Source organism: Gouania willdenowi, chromosome 15 (assembly GCF_900634775.1).
Source record: "Gouania willdenowi chromosome 15, fGouWil2.1, whole genome shotgun sequence".
Classification (NCBI taxonomy): domain Eukaryota; kingdom Metazoa; phylum Chordata; class Actinopteri; order Blenniiformes; family Gobiesocidae; genus Gouania; species Gouania willdenowi.
Genome location: NC_041058.1, coordinates 36,735,711 through 36,750,965, shown reverse-complemented (window position 1 = coordinate 36,750,965; position 15,255 = coordinate 36,735,711). Strand labels below are relative to the sequence as shown.

General features: G+C 39.0%; 1 protein-coding gene across 1 annotated transcript in view; it reads right to left on the bottom strand.

The window, feature by feature from the left end:
* piezo1 (piezo type mechanosensitive ion channel component 1 (Er blood group)) overlaps positions 1-15,255 on the bottom strand; it is a 159,292-nt gene that overhangs the window by 119,232 nt on the left and 24,805 nt on the right. Inside the window, exons 6-7 of the mRNA XM_028467785.1 lie at positions 2,518-2,758; positions 222-435 (exon numbers count right to left, since the gene is read on the bottom strand). Coding sequence (XP_028323586.1) covers positions 222-435; positions 2,518-2,758 — 455 coding nt within the window. The remainder of the gene's footprint in view (positions 1-221; positions 436-2,517; positions 2,759-15,255) is intronic.

The window sequence follows — 15,255 nt, the reverse complement described above, 5'->3', positions numbered from 1 at the left end:
TCTAAATGAATATCGTCCATGAATCGTCCCAGCCCTAGTTAGTTTGATATTTGAACTAACTCAGTGTATCATAGAATATGTGAAGCTGGAGTTAACTTATCCTCTATCTATGTACCAGTATCAGATTTAAACTCTAACATACTTTGACTCAGACTTCACTGTTCAAACGGCTGCTGATGTCTGTATGTGGGCGGGGTCATGTGCCCTGGGGAGGAGCTTACCTGGCCCACAGGCTGTGGGGGGGGAACAGGGCCTGAGCCAGCAGACTCTGATACAGATACAAGCAAACCATGTGACCAGCAGCGTACACGCCCACCATCACACACAGGGCGTTGAAGCCCAGGTGGCTGATGGGTAAGTGACACGCCCACCACGTGCACACGCCCATGAACAGCAGGAAGTAGAACGCTGAGAACGCCGAAGGCAGCGTGATACCTGAGAGGAAGAGGATGAGGAGGAAGAAAAGGGGAGGGGAAAGAAGAGAACATCAAAGGAGTGTGTATAATGTGTGTGTGTGTGTGTGTGTGTGTGTGTGTGTGTGTGCAAGTACTCACACATAAAAAGATGAGACAGGCCTGTAATTTTCATCATCAATAAACCTCAACTATGAGAGACAACATGAGAAAAAAAATCCATAAAATCACGTTGTAGGAAGGCTACTATCAGTAACACACTCCTGCAGGACCAGACGTGTCCCTCTGCTTAAACCACAACATGTCCAGGCCCGTCTGAAGTTTGCTAGAGAACATTTAGATGATCCAGAAGAGGATTGGTTGAAGGTCATATGGTCAGATGAAACCAAAATACAACTTTTTGGTAAAAACAACTCGTCGTGTTTGGAGGAGAAAGAACACCATACCTACTGTAAAGCATGGGGGTGGTAACATCATGCTTTGGGGCTGTTTCTCTGCAAAGGGACCAGGACGACTGATCCATGTAAAGGAAAGAATGAATGGGGACATGTATCGTGAGATTTAGAGTGAAAACCTTCTTCCATCAGCAAGAGCACTGAAGATGAAACGTGGCTGGTCTTTCAGAACGACAATGATCCCAAACACATCACCCTGGCAACGAAGGAGTGGCTTCTTAAGAAGCATTTCAAGGTCCTGGAGTGGCCTAGCCAGTCTCCAGATCTCAACCCCATAGAAAATCTTTGGAGGGAGTTGAAAGTCTGTGTTGCCTAGCGACAGCCCCAAAACATCACTGCTCCAGAGGAGATCTGAATGGAGGAATGGACCAACATACCAGCAACAGTGTGTGAAAACCTTGTGAAGACTTACAGAAAACGTTTGACCTCTGTCAATGTCAACAAAGGGTTCATTACAAAGTATTGAGATTACCTTTTGTTATTGACCAAACACTTATTTTCTACCATAATTTGCAAAAAAAAAATCATTAAAAATCCTACAATGTGATTTTCTGGATTTTTTTTCTCATGTTGTCTCTCATAGTTGAGGTTTATCTATGATGTAAATTACAGGCCTCATCTTTTTAAGTGGAGAACGTACACAATTAATGGCTGAATAAAAAATACTTTTTTGCCTCATTGTAATGTGTACATAATGTGTGTGTGTCTAACCAGCCAGGGCCAGGTTGTGTGTATATATATATATATATATATATATATATATATATAGAATGTGTTCATAATGTGTGTATATATATATATATATAATGTGTACATAATGTGTGTGTGTATATATATATAATGTGTATATAATATGTGTGTGTATATATATATTGTGTACATAATGTGTGTGTGTGTCTAACCAGCCAGGGCCAGGTTGTGTGTATACTGTATATAATGTGTACATAATGTGTGTATATATATATATAATGTGTATATAATGTGTGTATATATATGTGTGTATATAAATGTGTGTGTATGTATAAATGTGTATGTGTATATAAATGTGTGTGTATATATAAATGTGTATGTGTATATAAATGTGTGTATATAAATGTGTGTGTATATATAAATGTGTGTGTATATATATATATATATAATGTGTGTGTGTGTCTAACCAGCCAGGGCCAGGTTGTGTGTATACTGTATATAATGTGTACATAATGTGTGTATATATATATATAATGTGTATATAATGTGTGTATATATATATATAATGTGTACATAATGTGTGTGTATATGTATAATGTGTATATAATGTGTGTGTATATATAAATATGTGTATATAAAGTGTGTATATAAAGTGTGTGTATATAATGCGTGTGTATATATATATATATATATAATGTGTGTGTGTGTCTAACCAGCCAGGGCCAGGTTGTGTGTATACTGTATATAATGTGTACATAATGTGTGTATATATATATATAATGTGTATATAATGTGTGTATATATATATATAATGTGTACATAATGTGTGTGTATATGTATAATGTGTATATAATGTGTGTGTATATATAAATATGTGTATATAAAGTGTGTATATAAAGTGTGTGTATATAATGCGTGTGTATATATATATATATATATAATGTGTGTGTGTGTCTAACCAGCCAGGGCCAGTAGAATCAGGGCCAGAATTCGTCCCAGATCTCGTAGAACTTTCCGTGCTGAGGCCTTCAGACGCTCAGCTAGCTGCTTGGCTCTGGTAGCAGTGGAGATCTCCTCCTCAGAATCACTAGAATAGGAGCACTCATCTTCATCTTCATCCTCATCTCTCAGGGTCTCCTCATCCTCCTCTTTCTCATCTTCTTCTTCTTTGTCTGTTCTGAGTACTGGTTCATCTTCTAGCTGAGATGGAAACAAAGAAATCAAAGATATATGTTTCCATGACAACACTGTTCTCCTGTACCGTGTGTTTGTTTCAAACTATCAACAGGTTAGACTCTCACACGACCACAACCTGCTCAATCAATCAATCTCAATCAATCAATCTTTATTTGTATAGCGCCAAATCATAACCAATGGTATCTCAAGGCACTTTACAGTAGAGCAGTCTTAAGGACGGACTCTTCATTTTATGGATACACACATATGCATATATACGTATATACATATACATATGTATCCCACACCCAACATGAATTCATCATGGCGGCAAGGAAAACCTTCTGTTAAGCAGCAGGAACCTTGTGTGGATCCCATTCCTATGATGAACAGCCATCCACGTTATGCTGTGTTGGGTGTGTGCAGAGGAGAGGGTGGAGACAGAGTTGTTGAGACTCTGTAACTCCACACTGAGGATCCCACGGACCTGCAAGACAAAAGCCAGAAGGAGTACAGGAGCAAACACACAAGGGAAGAAGCAGACATAGAGGGAGTGTTAGAGAGAGGAATGGGACCCTCTCCGGTCCCTCTCTAACCTAAATGACCTCTCTCTTAACGCCCTCTCCAACCTCTCTCCAACCGAGCATGCCAGACCCCCCCCCCCGGCAGTCTATGCCTATTGCATCTTAATTATGAGCTATGAGCTGGTTCCTAACTAAAAGCTTTACCAAAGAGGAATGTTTTGAGCCTAACCTTAAAGGTAGAGAGGGTGCCTGCCCCCCGAACCGTGGTTGGTAGATGGTTCCAGAGAAGTGGGGCCTGATAACTGAAAGCTCTTCCTCCTATACTACTTTTAGAGACAAATGGAACAACGAGTAGTCCAGCATTTTGAGAGCGTAGTGTTCTGGGGGGATTGTATGGCACTACAAGCTCCTTGAGATAGACTGGTGCCTGTCCATTTAGGGCTTTATAAGTGAGAAGAAGAATCTTGAATTCTATTCTATATTTTATGGGAAGCCAATGCAGAGAGGCTAATACAGGAGTAATGTGATCTCTTCTCCTAGTTTTAGTCAGTACACGTGCTGCAGCATTTTGAACCAGCTGAAGTGTCTTAAGCGACTTGCTCGGACAGCCTGCTAAAAGAGAATTACAATAATCCAGTCTAGAGGTAACAAAAGCATGGACTAGTTTTTTGGCGTCGCCCTGAGACAGGATAGATCTGATTTTAGCAATGTTACGGAGATGAAAGAAGGCAGTTCTTGAAGTTTGTTTTATGTGAGAGTTGAAGGATAAGTCCTGATCAAATAGAACCCCAAGGTTTCTAACAGTTGTGCTTCGTGCCAGAGTAATGCCATCTAGGGCAGTTAGGCTAGCATAGGTTTCTCTAAGGTGTCGTGGGCCCAGTACAATGACCTCAGTCTTGTCTGAGTTAAGAAGATGAAAAATTTGGTCCATCCAGGCCCTAATGTCCCTTAGACAGGCCTCAAGTTTAGATAGCTGATTTGTCTCACCTGGCTTCAATGATACATACAGTTGGGTATCATCAGCATAGCAGTGAAAGTTAACAGAGTATTTTCTCATAACATTACCAAGGGGGATCATATAGATACAGAAGAGGATTGGACCTAGCACAGAGCCCTGAGGAACCCCGTAGCTTACTTTAGTGTACACAGAAGACTTATTATTCACGTGTACAAACTGGTACCTATCAGATAGGTAGGACTTAAACCAGTTTAGGGCAGTCCCTGTGATTCCATGTAATTTCTCTAATCTCTCTAGTAGAATATAGTGATCTATAGTGTCAAAAGCTGCACTAAGATCTAATAAAACCAGCACTGAGAGTCGTCCTTCATCTGAAGCCCAGAGTAGATCATTAGTTACTTTAACTAAAGCAGTCTCTGTGCTGTGTTGAGCTCTAAAACCTGACTGGAAGTCCTCCAACAGGCTGTTGTTTTGAAGGAAGTCACAGAGCTGAGCCTCCACAACTTTCTCAAGAATCTTTGAAATAAAAGGAAGATTAGATATAGGCCTGTAGTTTGCTAAAGTGCTGGAATCAAGAGTAGGTTTTTTGAGAAGGGGTTTGATTACAGCTACTTTAAAGGACTGTGGCACGTAGCCTATTGATAGGGATATATTTATTGTCTCCAACAAAGATGGGCAGACCAGGGGAACAACTTCTTTAAACAGCTTAGTTGGGATCGGATCTGAAAGGCAGGTCGATGGTTTGGAGGATGAAATAATAGAGTTAAGTTCCTGAAGTCCTATATGTGTGAAACAGTTTAGGTTAGGCCTATTTACATTTAATGGTACAGCAGGCCCAGGTGAAGGCAGGGAGTGGCTAATTTTTATTTTTTTTATTTATTTATTCAGTTTATTTCCAACATGGTTACATTCACTTTTTTTTTTTTTGTACATGCCGAAAAAGGAGACGAGAGAAGCAGTTTGCTTATCCGGGTCCCGTCCCGTTTTACCATCGCAAATTTACATGGGTTTACATGTCTCTCTGGTCAAACATTCTTGAGTTGTTCTGAACAGTCCTTTTTTGTGTATTCTCATCTGTAGTCAGTGTTGTCTTGTTTTTATTCCTCCTCCTCTCTATCGTTGTTCGTGTTGGCCTTGTTCCCTGCCAGACGTTGTTAGCATTCCTCCAGTTCCAGAATAGTTCCTCTTTCGAAGGTGTTTGGAAGGTTTTTCCCTTTTCATCCATAATGTCACCACTCGGGAATGTCTCTTTTGGACATACAAGTTTGCAGCTTGTTTTGTCTCTACATCAAGGCTAATCCAGCTGTTGTTAGTTCTATTGGCAGTGTTGTATTTTCCACTGTCAGATCCAACTTGTATAAACACATTATTATATCCTAGTTCACAAGCAAGGTAGTATTTTAATGTAATATATCTTAGTTCATAAGCGTGTTTCTAACTGCTGTTGTTAGTTCTATTGGCAGTGTTGTATTTTCCACTGTTAGATTTAACTTGTATAAACACATTATTATATCTTAGTTCATAAGCAAGGTAGTAATTTAATTGTACAAGAAAACGTGTTTCTAGCTGCACATATGACAATAAACACTTTGAATTTAAATTTAATGTAATCCTTAATCACCCCACCACCTAGCAATTGAAATGAATAAATGACAGACCTTTTTTACTCTTGGTTTCCACATTTAATTCGGTCTCCGTAAAATAATCACAGTCTGAGTTTTGTTTCCAGTGTTTATATAGATCTGGGTCCATATCCATGATTACCATCAGTAATGTTGTTGTTTAGGTGGATCCTTCGTATTTTCCCAAGTCTTCCATCGTTTTGATGAGAACTGGTTTTCCGTCCTCTTCATCCAGGATATAAATCCTGCAGTTTTTTGACCACGTCTTCACAATCTTTCCTCCTTTTTTTATTTGGCGTGCCTTCCATGCAATGCTTGCATTTTGTTTCGTCAGGTTTTCATTGACGTACACCTTCGTTCCCTTGAGTTTATTTCCTTGCCTCAGTAGTTGTCCTTTGAATTTCATATTCGTGAAGGTTATTTTTACAGCTCTGTTATCATTTTTCTTTGGCAGGAGATGGCAGGAGTTGATGTTGTCAAGGTTCAGGACAATGTCCTTTGACTCCAGGTAGTCAATGACCTGTTGTTCAATCGATTTTGTTTCTTCGACACTCGCGTAACTCCTGGGTTTTATCTTTAGGCCTGTGATGATGACATCTTTCTCTCTTTCCATTTGTTCCAGCTGTTCAACCCTAGCGTTCAACAATTTTATCTCTTCAGCATTTATTTCATTCTTTTCTTTCAGTACCTTTGCTTCGCTTTGTAGTTTTTCCAGTGAGTTTTCCAGCGTCTTTTCCAACGACTTTATCTCGGCAGATAGGTTTCGTAGACCCTCGCGTATCATCTCCTTGACCTCTTCCAAACCCGAATTGGGTTCTGAAGGGCCTCCCTGCGGTTTTTTCACCATTTTCCTTCAGTCTTGGGCCCAATTTTTCAGGCTGTTCAGCTGTAGCCAGCTGTAGCCAAGGTCGTGTTATCGGAGCAAATGAAAACACGTCTGCTCTCTCCAAAGACCAGAGACTTATGAATTTTATGGTTAAAAAATGTCATAAAGTCCTCACAGCTGAGGGCTAGAGGAATCATGGGCTCAATAGAGCTCTGACTTTGTGTTAGCCTGGCTACAGTGCTGAAAAGGTACCTCGGATTATTTTTATTTTCTTCAATTAGTGAGGAGTAGTATGTAGATCGACTATGTCGTAAGGCTGTCATGTATTTACTATGGCTTTCTTGCCAGAGTATTCGTGACTCCTCTGTTTTATTGGAGCGCCACATTCTCTCTAATTTATGGGTTGTTTGTTTGAGTGTGTGAGTTTCAGAGCTAAACCACGGAGCTTTCCTCTGACGTTTAATAGTTTTTTCCCTCAATGGGGCAATTGAGTCCAAGGTGGATTTTAGTAGACTAGCAGAGCTATCGACAAGCAGATCCAGTTGAGAGGGGTTATAATTAATATCATAGTTATTTATTGGATGGTGCACTGAGTTTAAGGCAGCAGGAATGGCCTCTTTAAATTTAGCCACAGCACTATTGGCCAGATTTCTACTCCTAACTATTTTATTGCACAGTGCGAGATCCTCTAGGATAATGTTAAAAGATATTAAAAAGTGATCTGATAGCAGAGGATTTTCAGGGTAGACTTTTAGTTCATTAATATCAAGGCCATATGTTAGAACAAGATCAAGAGTATGATTTAAACGATGAGTAGCTTCATTAATAGTTTGAAAAAAGCCAACTGAGTCTATTAGGGACATAAAGGCTGAGCTCAGGCTATCACTATCTTTGTCCACATGGATATTAAAATCTCCTACTATCAGTATTTTATCAGAACTGAGGACTAAGTTTGATATAAACTCAGAGAATTCTGATAGAAATTCAGAATAAGGGCCTGGAGGACGGTAAATTATCACAAATAAGACTGGCTGGCAGGTTTTTGATTTGATATGAGATAAATTTAGAACCAGGCTTTCAAAGGAAGTGTAACTAGCCTTTGGTTTAGGATAGATTAGGAGAGAGGAATGATAAATAGCTGCTACACCACCTCCACGGCCTATGTCTCGTGGCATATGAGTATTTAAATGGCTGGGAGGAGTGGCTTAATTTAAACTAACATATTCATCTTGATACAGCCATGTTTCAGTTAAACAGAATAAATCAAAGTTATTTTCTGAGATAAGGTCATTTACTAGTAGAGATTTAGATCTCAGTGATCTAATATTTAATAGAGCACATCTAATGGTTTTATGTTTTGGTGTTTCTAGATTTGAGATTTTAATTTTTTTCAGATTTTTATAATTGATAGCTCTTTTATTTGATTTTATGTTAAAATCATTGTGAAATATGGGTCGAGGGACAGACACCGTCTCCATAAAATAATATTCATCACCATCACAACAGTTGTCATGGCGATGAACACAGCTATCATAATAGCAATGGGAGGGAAACTGTCCTAAGGCAAGCGCAGAGGGGCGTGGAGGACTCCGCCTCTGTAACATGGTCTCATTCATGAGATGTCATAACAGTGACTGTGCCATGTTTTCTGATAGTAGAGATGCTCCCTCCAAAGTAGGATGGATTCCATCTCTTCCTATCAGGTTCGGTTTTCCCCAGAAGGATCTCCAATTATCAATGAAGCCCACCTCGTTTTCTGGACACCACCTCGATAGCCAGCGGTTAAATGATGACATGCTATAGGCTATACATGTCATCACTGGTCAGATTTGGTAAAGGACCAGAGAAAATTACGGAGTCCGACATTGTTTTAGCATAAGCACAAACTGATTCAATGTTCACTTTGGTTGCTTCCGACTGACGACGTCGGGAGTCATTAGTGCCGACATGGAGGACTATCCTATCAAACTTACGATTACTCTTTGCCAGCAACTTTAGATTTGATTCTATGTCGCCCGCTCTGGCCCCTGGGATGCACCTCACGATGCCCGCTGACTTCGCTAGCTTCACGTTTCTCACTATGGAGTCGGCAATTATCAGAGTTTGTTCCCCGGTGAGTGTGTTGTCCTCACGGAGGGGGGAGAACCTGTTTGAGACGTGAACATGGTGGTGTCCCGAGCGGCTTTTTTACACTTTATGCAACTACCATTGTCCCTAAAGGAGGACGAGGAGTAACTAAACATCTGACACACCGGGCAGGAGAGCGGAGGGGAGGAGAGAGAAGCCATAGGTGCTAAATTTAAGCTAAGCTAAGCTAAGGACAAAAGGAAGTTTAAAGGAGATTACACTGCCTCTAAGAGGCGAGGTTGCTTTTTACTTAACCTTCGTACGTTTAACTGTACGGTAAAAAATTAAAACAAGTGTTTTCAAGGCTAAAATATCAATTACAACAAGTTTGATTAGCGTTAGCAGAACACAGTAGTAGAGCGCTGCAAGCAGCGGTAGAGCATAAACAGGAAATGATCGATACGTCACCACGTCACCAGCCACCAGCCACTTTGCTGGCATCAAAGTCTCATTTATCAATGATCAGTGATCAATGTGTGATCAGACATACAGGTACTTCAGTTATTTTCTATGATCAAAGGAGACCACATAATGATGACCCACAATTCTCAACTCAACTTTATTTATATACGGAGGTAGAAGAAGGCTGTCCTTGTGATTTGTTTAATATAAGAATTAAAGGATTAGTCAGTATCAAAGATAATGTCTATGTTTTTTACTGTGGTGCTGGGTGACAGAGTGATGTCATCTAGAGACACTATTTACTCTGATAATTTATCTCTGAGGTGTTTTGGACCAAATAAAATCACTTTGGTTTTATCCTGGTTAAGAAGGAGAAAGTTACGACTCATCCAGGATGTGATGTCATTAAGACAAACCTGGAGTTTTAATAACTGATGAGTTTCATCTGATTTCATTGAGAGATAAAGCTGTGTATCATCTGCATAGCAATGGAAATGTATATTATGTTCTCTGATAATGTTACCTAGTGGAAGCATATATAATGTAAAGAGTATTGGTCCTAAAACTGAACCTTGTGGAACTCCATGATTAACTCTGGCTGAGGACAGATTATTAACATGAACAAGGAGAGGTTTGATTACAGTGGTTTTAAAGGCCTGTGGTTCATAACCTGTTACTAGAGATGTGTTACTATAGTTCATCATATTAGTGCTGATTAGTGGAAGAACATCTTTAAATAGTGGAGATGGGATTGGATCTAAAAGACAGGTTGTTGGTTTAGAAGCACTAACTATTGAGGTCAGTTCAGTGAAACTATGTAAATAAAAGCTGCATGTTCATGGCAGCGACAACATTTAAAGGGACAGACTCATCAAAGAGTTCATGTAAACTCATGATGACCGACACGGGATGGAGATCATGTAAGTTCCTAACGTAATAATATGAACAACTTTAAATAATCTAAAACCCATATATTATTATATGTTAGACATATTATCAGATTATAACTGATATAAAACAGACACTCTGTGGTTCTAGAAGAAGGATCAGAGATATTTTTATCCACATGATGTTTTATTAATAATAAATCATATTGGTGAGTAGAAGGTGAGTGTGATCAACCATTCTCAATGTGACGTTCTTTAGTTTACCTTTAGTTCCTCGTAGCCATGGTAACCTTATTTCCTTTGATTTACATTCAAACCTGTGATTTATGCAGTGTTGGGTGGTAACGCGTTACTTGTAACGCGTTACCACCCAACATCACTTTTGACAGTAACTAGTACTGTAATGCAATATATTTTTAAATAAATAACACCGTTACCATTACAATATGGTGTGTTTCTCCGTTACTTTGCTAGCAGCAGTGTACTTCCTGTTTACAGTGGCGCTACATATTTTTGCGGGATGCCGTGCCAAACACGGTAAAACAGAAGAAGAAGCATTGTCAGCGTGTTTCTGTTTACATCACGTGCACCAATCACGGCGAGTCGATGCGAGAGCAGGACGAGCTTCTCAGAGTAGAAATACACGTATTATTTTTGTCTCCAAAAGATGCATCAGTGAAGCTAAGCTAACGCTGCGGCTGGATTTTAACGGACTGACTGTTATCCAGGGACAGATCAGCCAAACTATTGCACTGTATGTTGTTGTAAATAAGAAGCCTGTCGCTACTGCTGAGTCACTGCTAACAGCAGCTCATTAGCCTGATATGTTTAGCATTGTGTAGCTGAGAAAAATGCTGTGAATTAGTTTTTCCACATTTATTTTTATCAGCATTTTTAACAGCAGAATGTACACCTGGAATATGCACAGCTAACTTTACATTACTGTGCTAAGGCTGAAAAAATACTGTTTTAATTTTGGAGCAGCTGTTTTGTGTTTTATATGCACATCATTTATGGTTGTTTTATAGCAGTTGATCAACTGTGGATTATTATATTATTACAGCACTAATATGAAGCTGTATGGACACAAATGACCCAAAATAAATAATACATTCTTTAATTCTAAGTAACTCAAAAGTTACTTTTTCCAGTAATGCATTACTTTTTGGCGTAAGTAATCAAAATAGTAACTGAGTTACTTTGTTAATGAAGTAACTAGTAATGGTAACTAGTTACTTTTTTTCAGTAACTAGCACAACACTGGATTTATGACATTATATCAGTGGAAAGTGTTAGAAATTAACTTTTAGTTTATTTTAGGAAATGTGTAGTTTTATCACCACGTGAAACGTCACTAACCTTATTATTATTATTATTACGTCACCTAGTGGAAGTGCGTCTGATGTATAAACAAATGTGATCACCTTTTCCCAACTCCTTTCCTAGCACCTTTCCTTAACTCTGTGATGTCATCCACATGGTTAAGCAACAGTGGATTTAAGGAGATAGGAGGAATATTAGGACACAGCGTTGGTTTCTATTGGCTGATCAATCAGAGTCAAAACTACATCTGATCATGAACACAGGCTTTGTCCTAACATTACCTCCTATCTCCTTTATTATCCACTTTTGCTTAGCTTTTAGAGAATTGGAATGCTCCTTATCATGGCTGCCACTTAAACACTTCCAGGGTTAAGGAAAAGTGGATAGGAAAAGTGGATAGGAAAGGAGATAGAAGGGACACAGCCTTGATGATCCACCTCACAGGTCTGAACTAGCAGCTGATTGGCTGAGAAGATTTTGATGACATGGAAAAGCAGCGTGCTTATAGATGGCGAGGTCAGAGTGGGCGGGGCTAAACCAGGTTTAACCTGAAGGCCACGTTCATTGATCAAATACCTCCAGGGGTCTCAAACCTGATGGACCTGGATGTTGGGATTGTTTTAATAGTTACTACTCAGCGTTTGTTAAATAGTAAATGAACCATTAATTAAAAACCTTCAAACGTTAAACGTACAGAACAGGGGTGGGGAACCCTAGACCTCAAGGGCCTGGTTCCTGAGACTTTTAGATGTGTGTTGGAGCAGCGACACGTCTCAAAGTCTCATTAAAAACATTGTGTTGGTTGGTCAAACCTGGACACACTTTATAAACCACAGCCCACACTAAGGTTGGACAGGTGATGTCACTTCCTGTATCGCCCGTGACATGCCCACATTCTACCATAAATGGTCAAAGGAGCTCATGAATAGATTTCCATCTAAACAAGCTGTTGACCAATAGGATTCTACCATCGTTAATGTGTGATGGACACAAACACAATATATTGTTTATTTAGTGTCACATCACTGATAAATTAAAAGGTTTTATTACCACGTTAATACAATAATTACAAATATTTCCATCGGTTGTTAATAAATAGTCGTTATTTAAAAGAACAATAACAATACAATTAAAGTGTAATGAAAAAAAAACAAAAAACTGGTCCAATAGTCTATTTTGCTTCTTTATCATTTGTAATAATAACCTAACAATAGAACTTACTCCAGGATAATTAAAAAGTCCTTAACAACATTATAATTGATCAAAATCTTTTAAAATGTGTTTAATGGCTGAATGAATATAAGTGATTTTCTCCAATGGCAGATATGCAGCATGTGTTTAACCACTGTTTCATGTCATTATCTACAGCCAATCAGTGAGCTGCAATCATTAATGTACCTTTAGAACTCATTTGTTTAATTAAACAGGTGTGATGTTTATACACATTAATTACTTAAAATATAGTGTCCTTAAACTATTAATAGTGTGAATTATTCATGTCTTTTTCCAATCCTGTTGACTAATGTTAACCTGCAAATACTAATAATAATACTAATAATAATAATAATTCAATTGACTAAATTACTAGTTTTTTGTTGAACTGGAAAACAACAAATGATAAAAGTGTGTGAGATGATGTTCTTTAACAATAGTTGTTCTACTGGAGTATTTAAAATGAGCATCAGATGGATAAGTCATATAAGTATGCTGTGTGATACATAAAAGGACAGAGCATTAACTCTTCAGCCCCAAAACTTATAAAAAATAATGTGCAAGACTTTTGGAACAAAGTCCAGGTTATGAAGCTCATAAAGTTCCTCTGTCCTCTAGTGTTGAAGAACTTACTGGATCTGATGATAATGTGGAATTGTGGAGAAAGCATTACAGTGACCTTTTCAATAGTGTAAAAAGTAGAAACTTTAATACTGGTGATGTCACCCTGACAATGTGGTCGTCAGTACAGAGGAAGTAACTGAATAGGAAACCAGTCATAGAGGTTTACAGCTACTGTATGTTAACACATGATATATTGCCCAGCTCTATGTTGTCAGCTCTACTTCTTCTTGTTGTCAAGGATAAAACAGGGAAAATCTCCAGTATTGATGACTACAGTGTGATATCAAAGGGTTTTGAGTAAATATTCCTAAATAGAATTCAGAAATATTATCACCACTGATGAACAGTTTGGTTTTAAAAGTCAACTAGAAACTGATATGTACATCTATGTCCTGAAAGAGGCTGTGAGGACCTCCACTATGTTTCTGTGCTTCTTAGATGCCTCCAAGACGTTTGACCACATCAACCAACTGTTCATCTGCAACAACGAGGGGTTCCTTCCGACCACACCCTAACCGTACATTTGTGGTTCACGAACCAAACAATGCAGGTTAGATGGGAGCTGAGATATCAACTTCTTTAGTTGAGACAAATGGGGTGAGGCAGGGTGGGATTTTGTCACCCATGCTCTTTAACCTATACCTGTTGACCTCATCATGTCACCCTGCTCTACATGCCTGCAGTAACTACTCAGTGTCTGAGTATGGTGAGCAGAATGACATGAAGTTTAACGTTAAAAGAGTGTAGTGATGACTAGAGACCAGTGGAAGGCAGTATTTCCTGTGTTCTTCTTGTCAGGAGTGGTGAAATACCTTGGTCACATGATCAAGAGTGACCTCTGATGATGATGTCATCCAGAGGCAATACTGTAAATTGTATGCACAAGCTAACATGCTGGTACGAAAATGTGGAATGTGAAGAGAAAATGATGAAATAGCCTCGTGCACACTGCTCTATACTGCCCACTAATGGTGCTGCTGTTATACATTTATGATGAGGCTCATGCAGCATCAGGTACAGCTCTGTGCTTTGGAGAAACTGTTGATATGGATTATGTCGGGAACCAAACCACTTCAAGCTGAACTTTAACCTAAAGACTCTCTTTCTACCAGGATTAACAAGGAGTCTGTTTCTTTATTATAGAATAACTGCTGCAGTAACTGTGAGGTACAGATCTAACCCTACTATGCTTCCTTTGAACCCAATAACGGAGCCAAGGAGACTGGCTCTAACACTTTGAACTTTTCAGTAATGGCAAATGGTAAATGGACATGATTTATATAGAGCTTTATCACCACTGAAACAGTCTCAAAGCTTTACATATCAGCTCATTCACCAGTGGGACAGGACTGTCATGCAAGGCACTAGTCGACCACTGGGAGCAACTTAGGTTTCAGTGTCTTGCCCAAGGACACTTCGACACATAGTCAGGTACTGGGATCGAACCCCCAACCTCTCGATCAGAAGACGACCCTCTACCACCTGAGCCACGGTCGCCCCAGTACAAACTCTTTTTACGACTCCACACAGGGAAAAAACCCCTCCTCTCCCCGTTTCACAAACAGATAGTTTTGGGACGCTGTCAGATCACAGAACTTGTCCCATTGATCCCTGACCACCTGTGGTGAACTGTCCCCTCAGACACATCCCAGACCTTCCCTAGAGACTGGGTGGAGAAATACTAGTCATTTTCCCTCCAAAATGAGAACAAAGAAACTCTTACTATGTTTGAAAACATAATTGGAATGATTCCTGCAGAAATTAAAAATTGTAAATATTGTCTGTCCTATGGCACTATGTTCAGCTGATTCTATCCTCAACAGAATGCTATTTTAGACGTTTGATCATTTAAGAAGTGTTTAAAATACCAGAAAACATCACAGAAATTAGCTTAAGGTATTTACTGCAACCATTAGTAAAGAAAAAAGATTTTTGACATTTATTAATTACCAGTAAAATATATTAACCGGTTTCTAAAGTAATACTAGGCTATTTTCCAGCCAAAGTATTGATTCA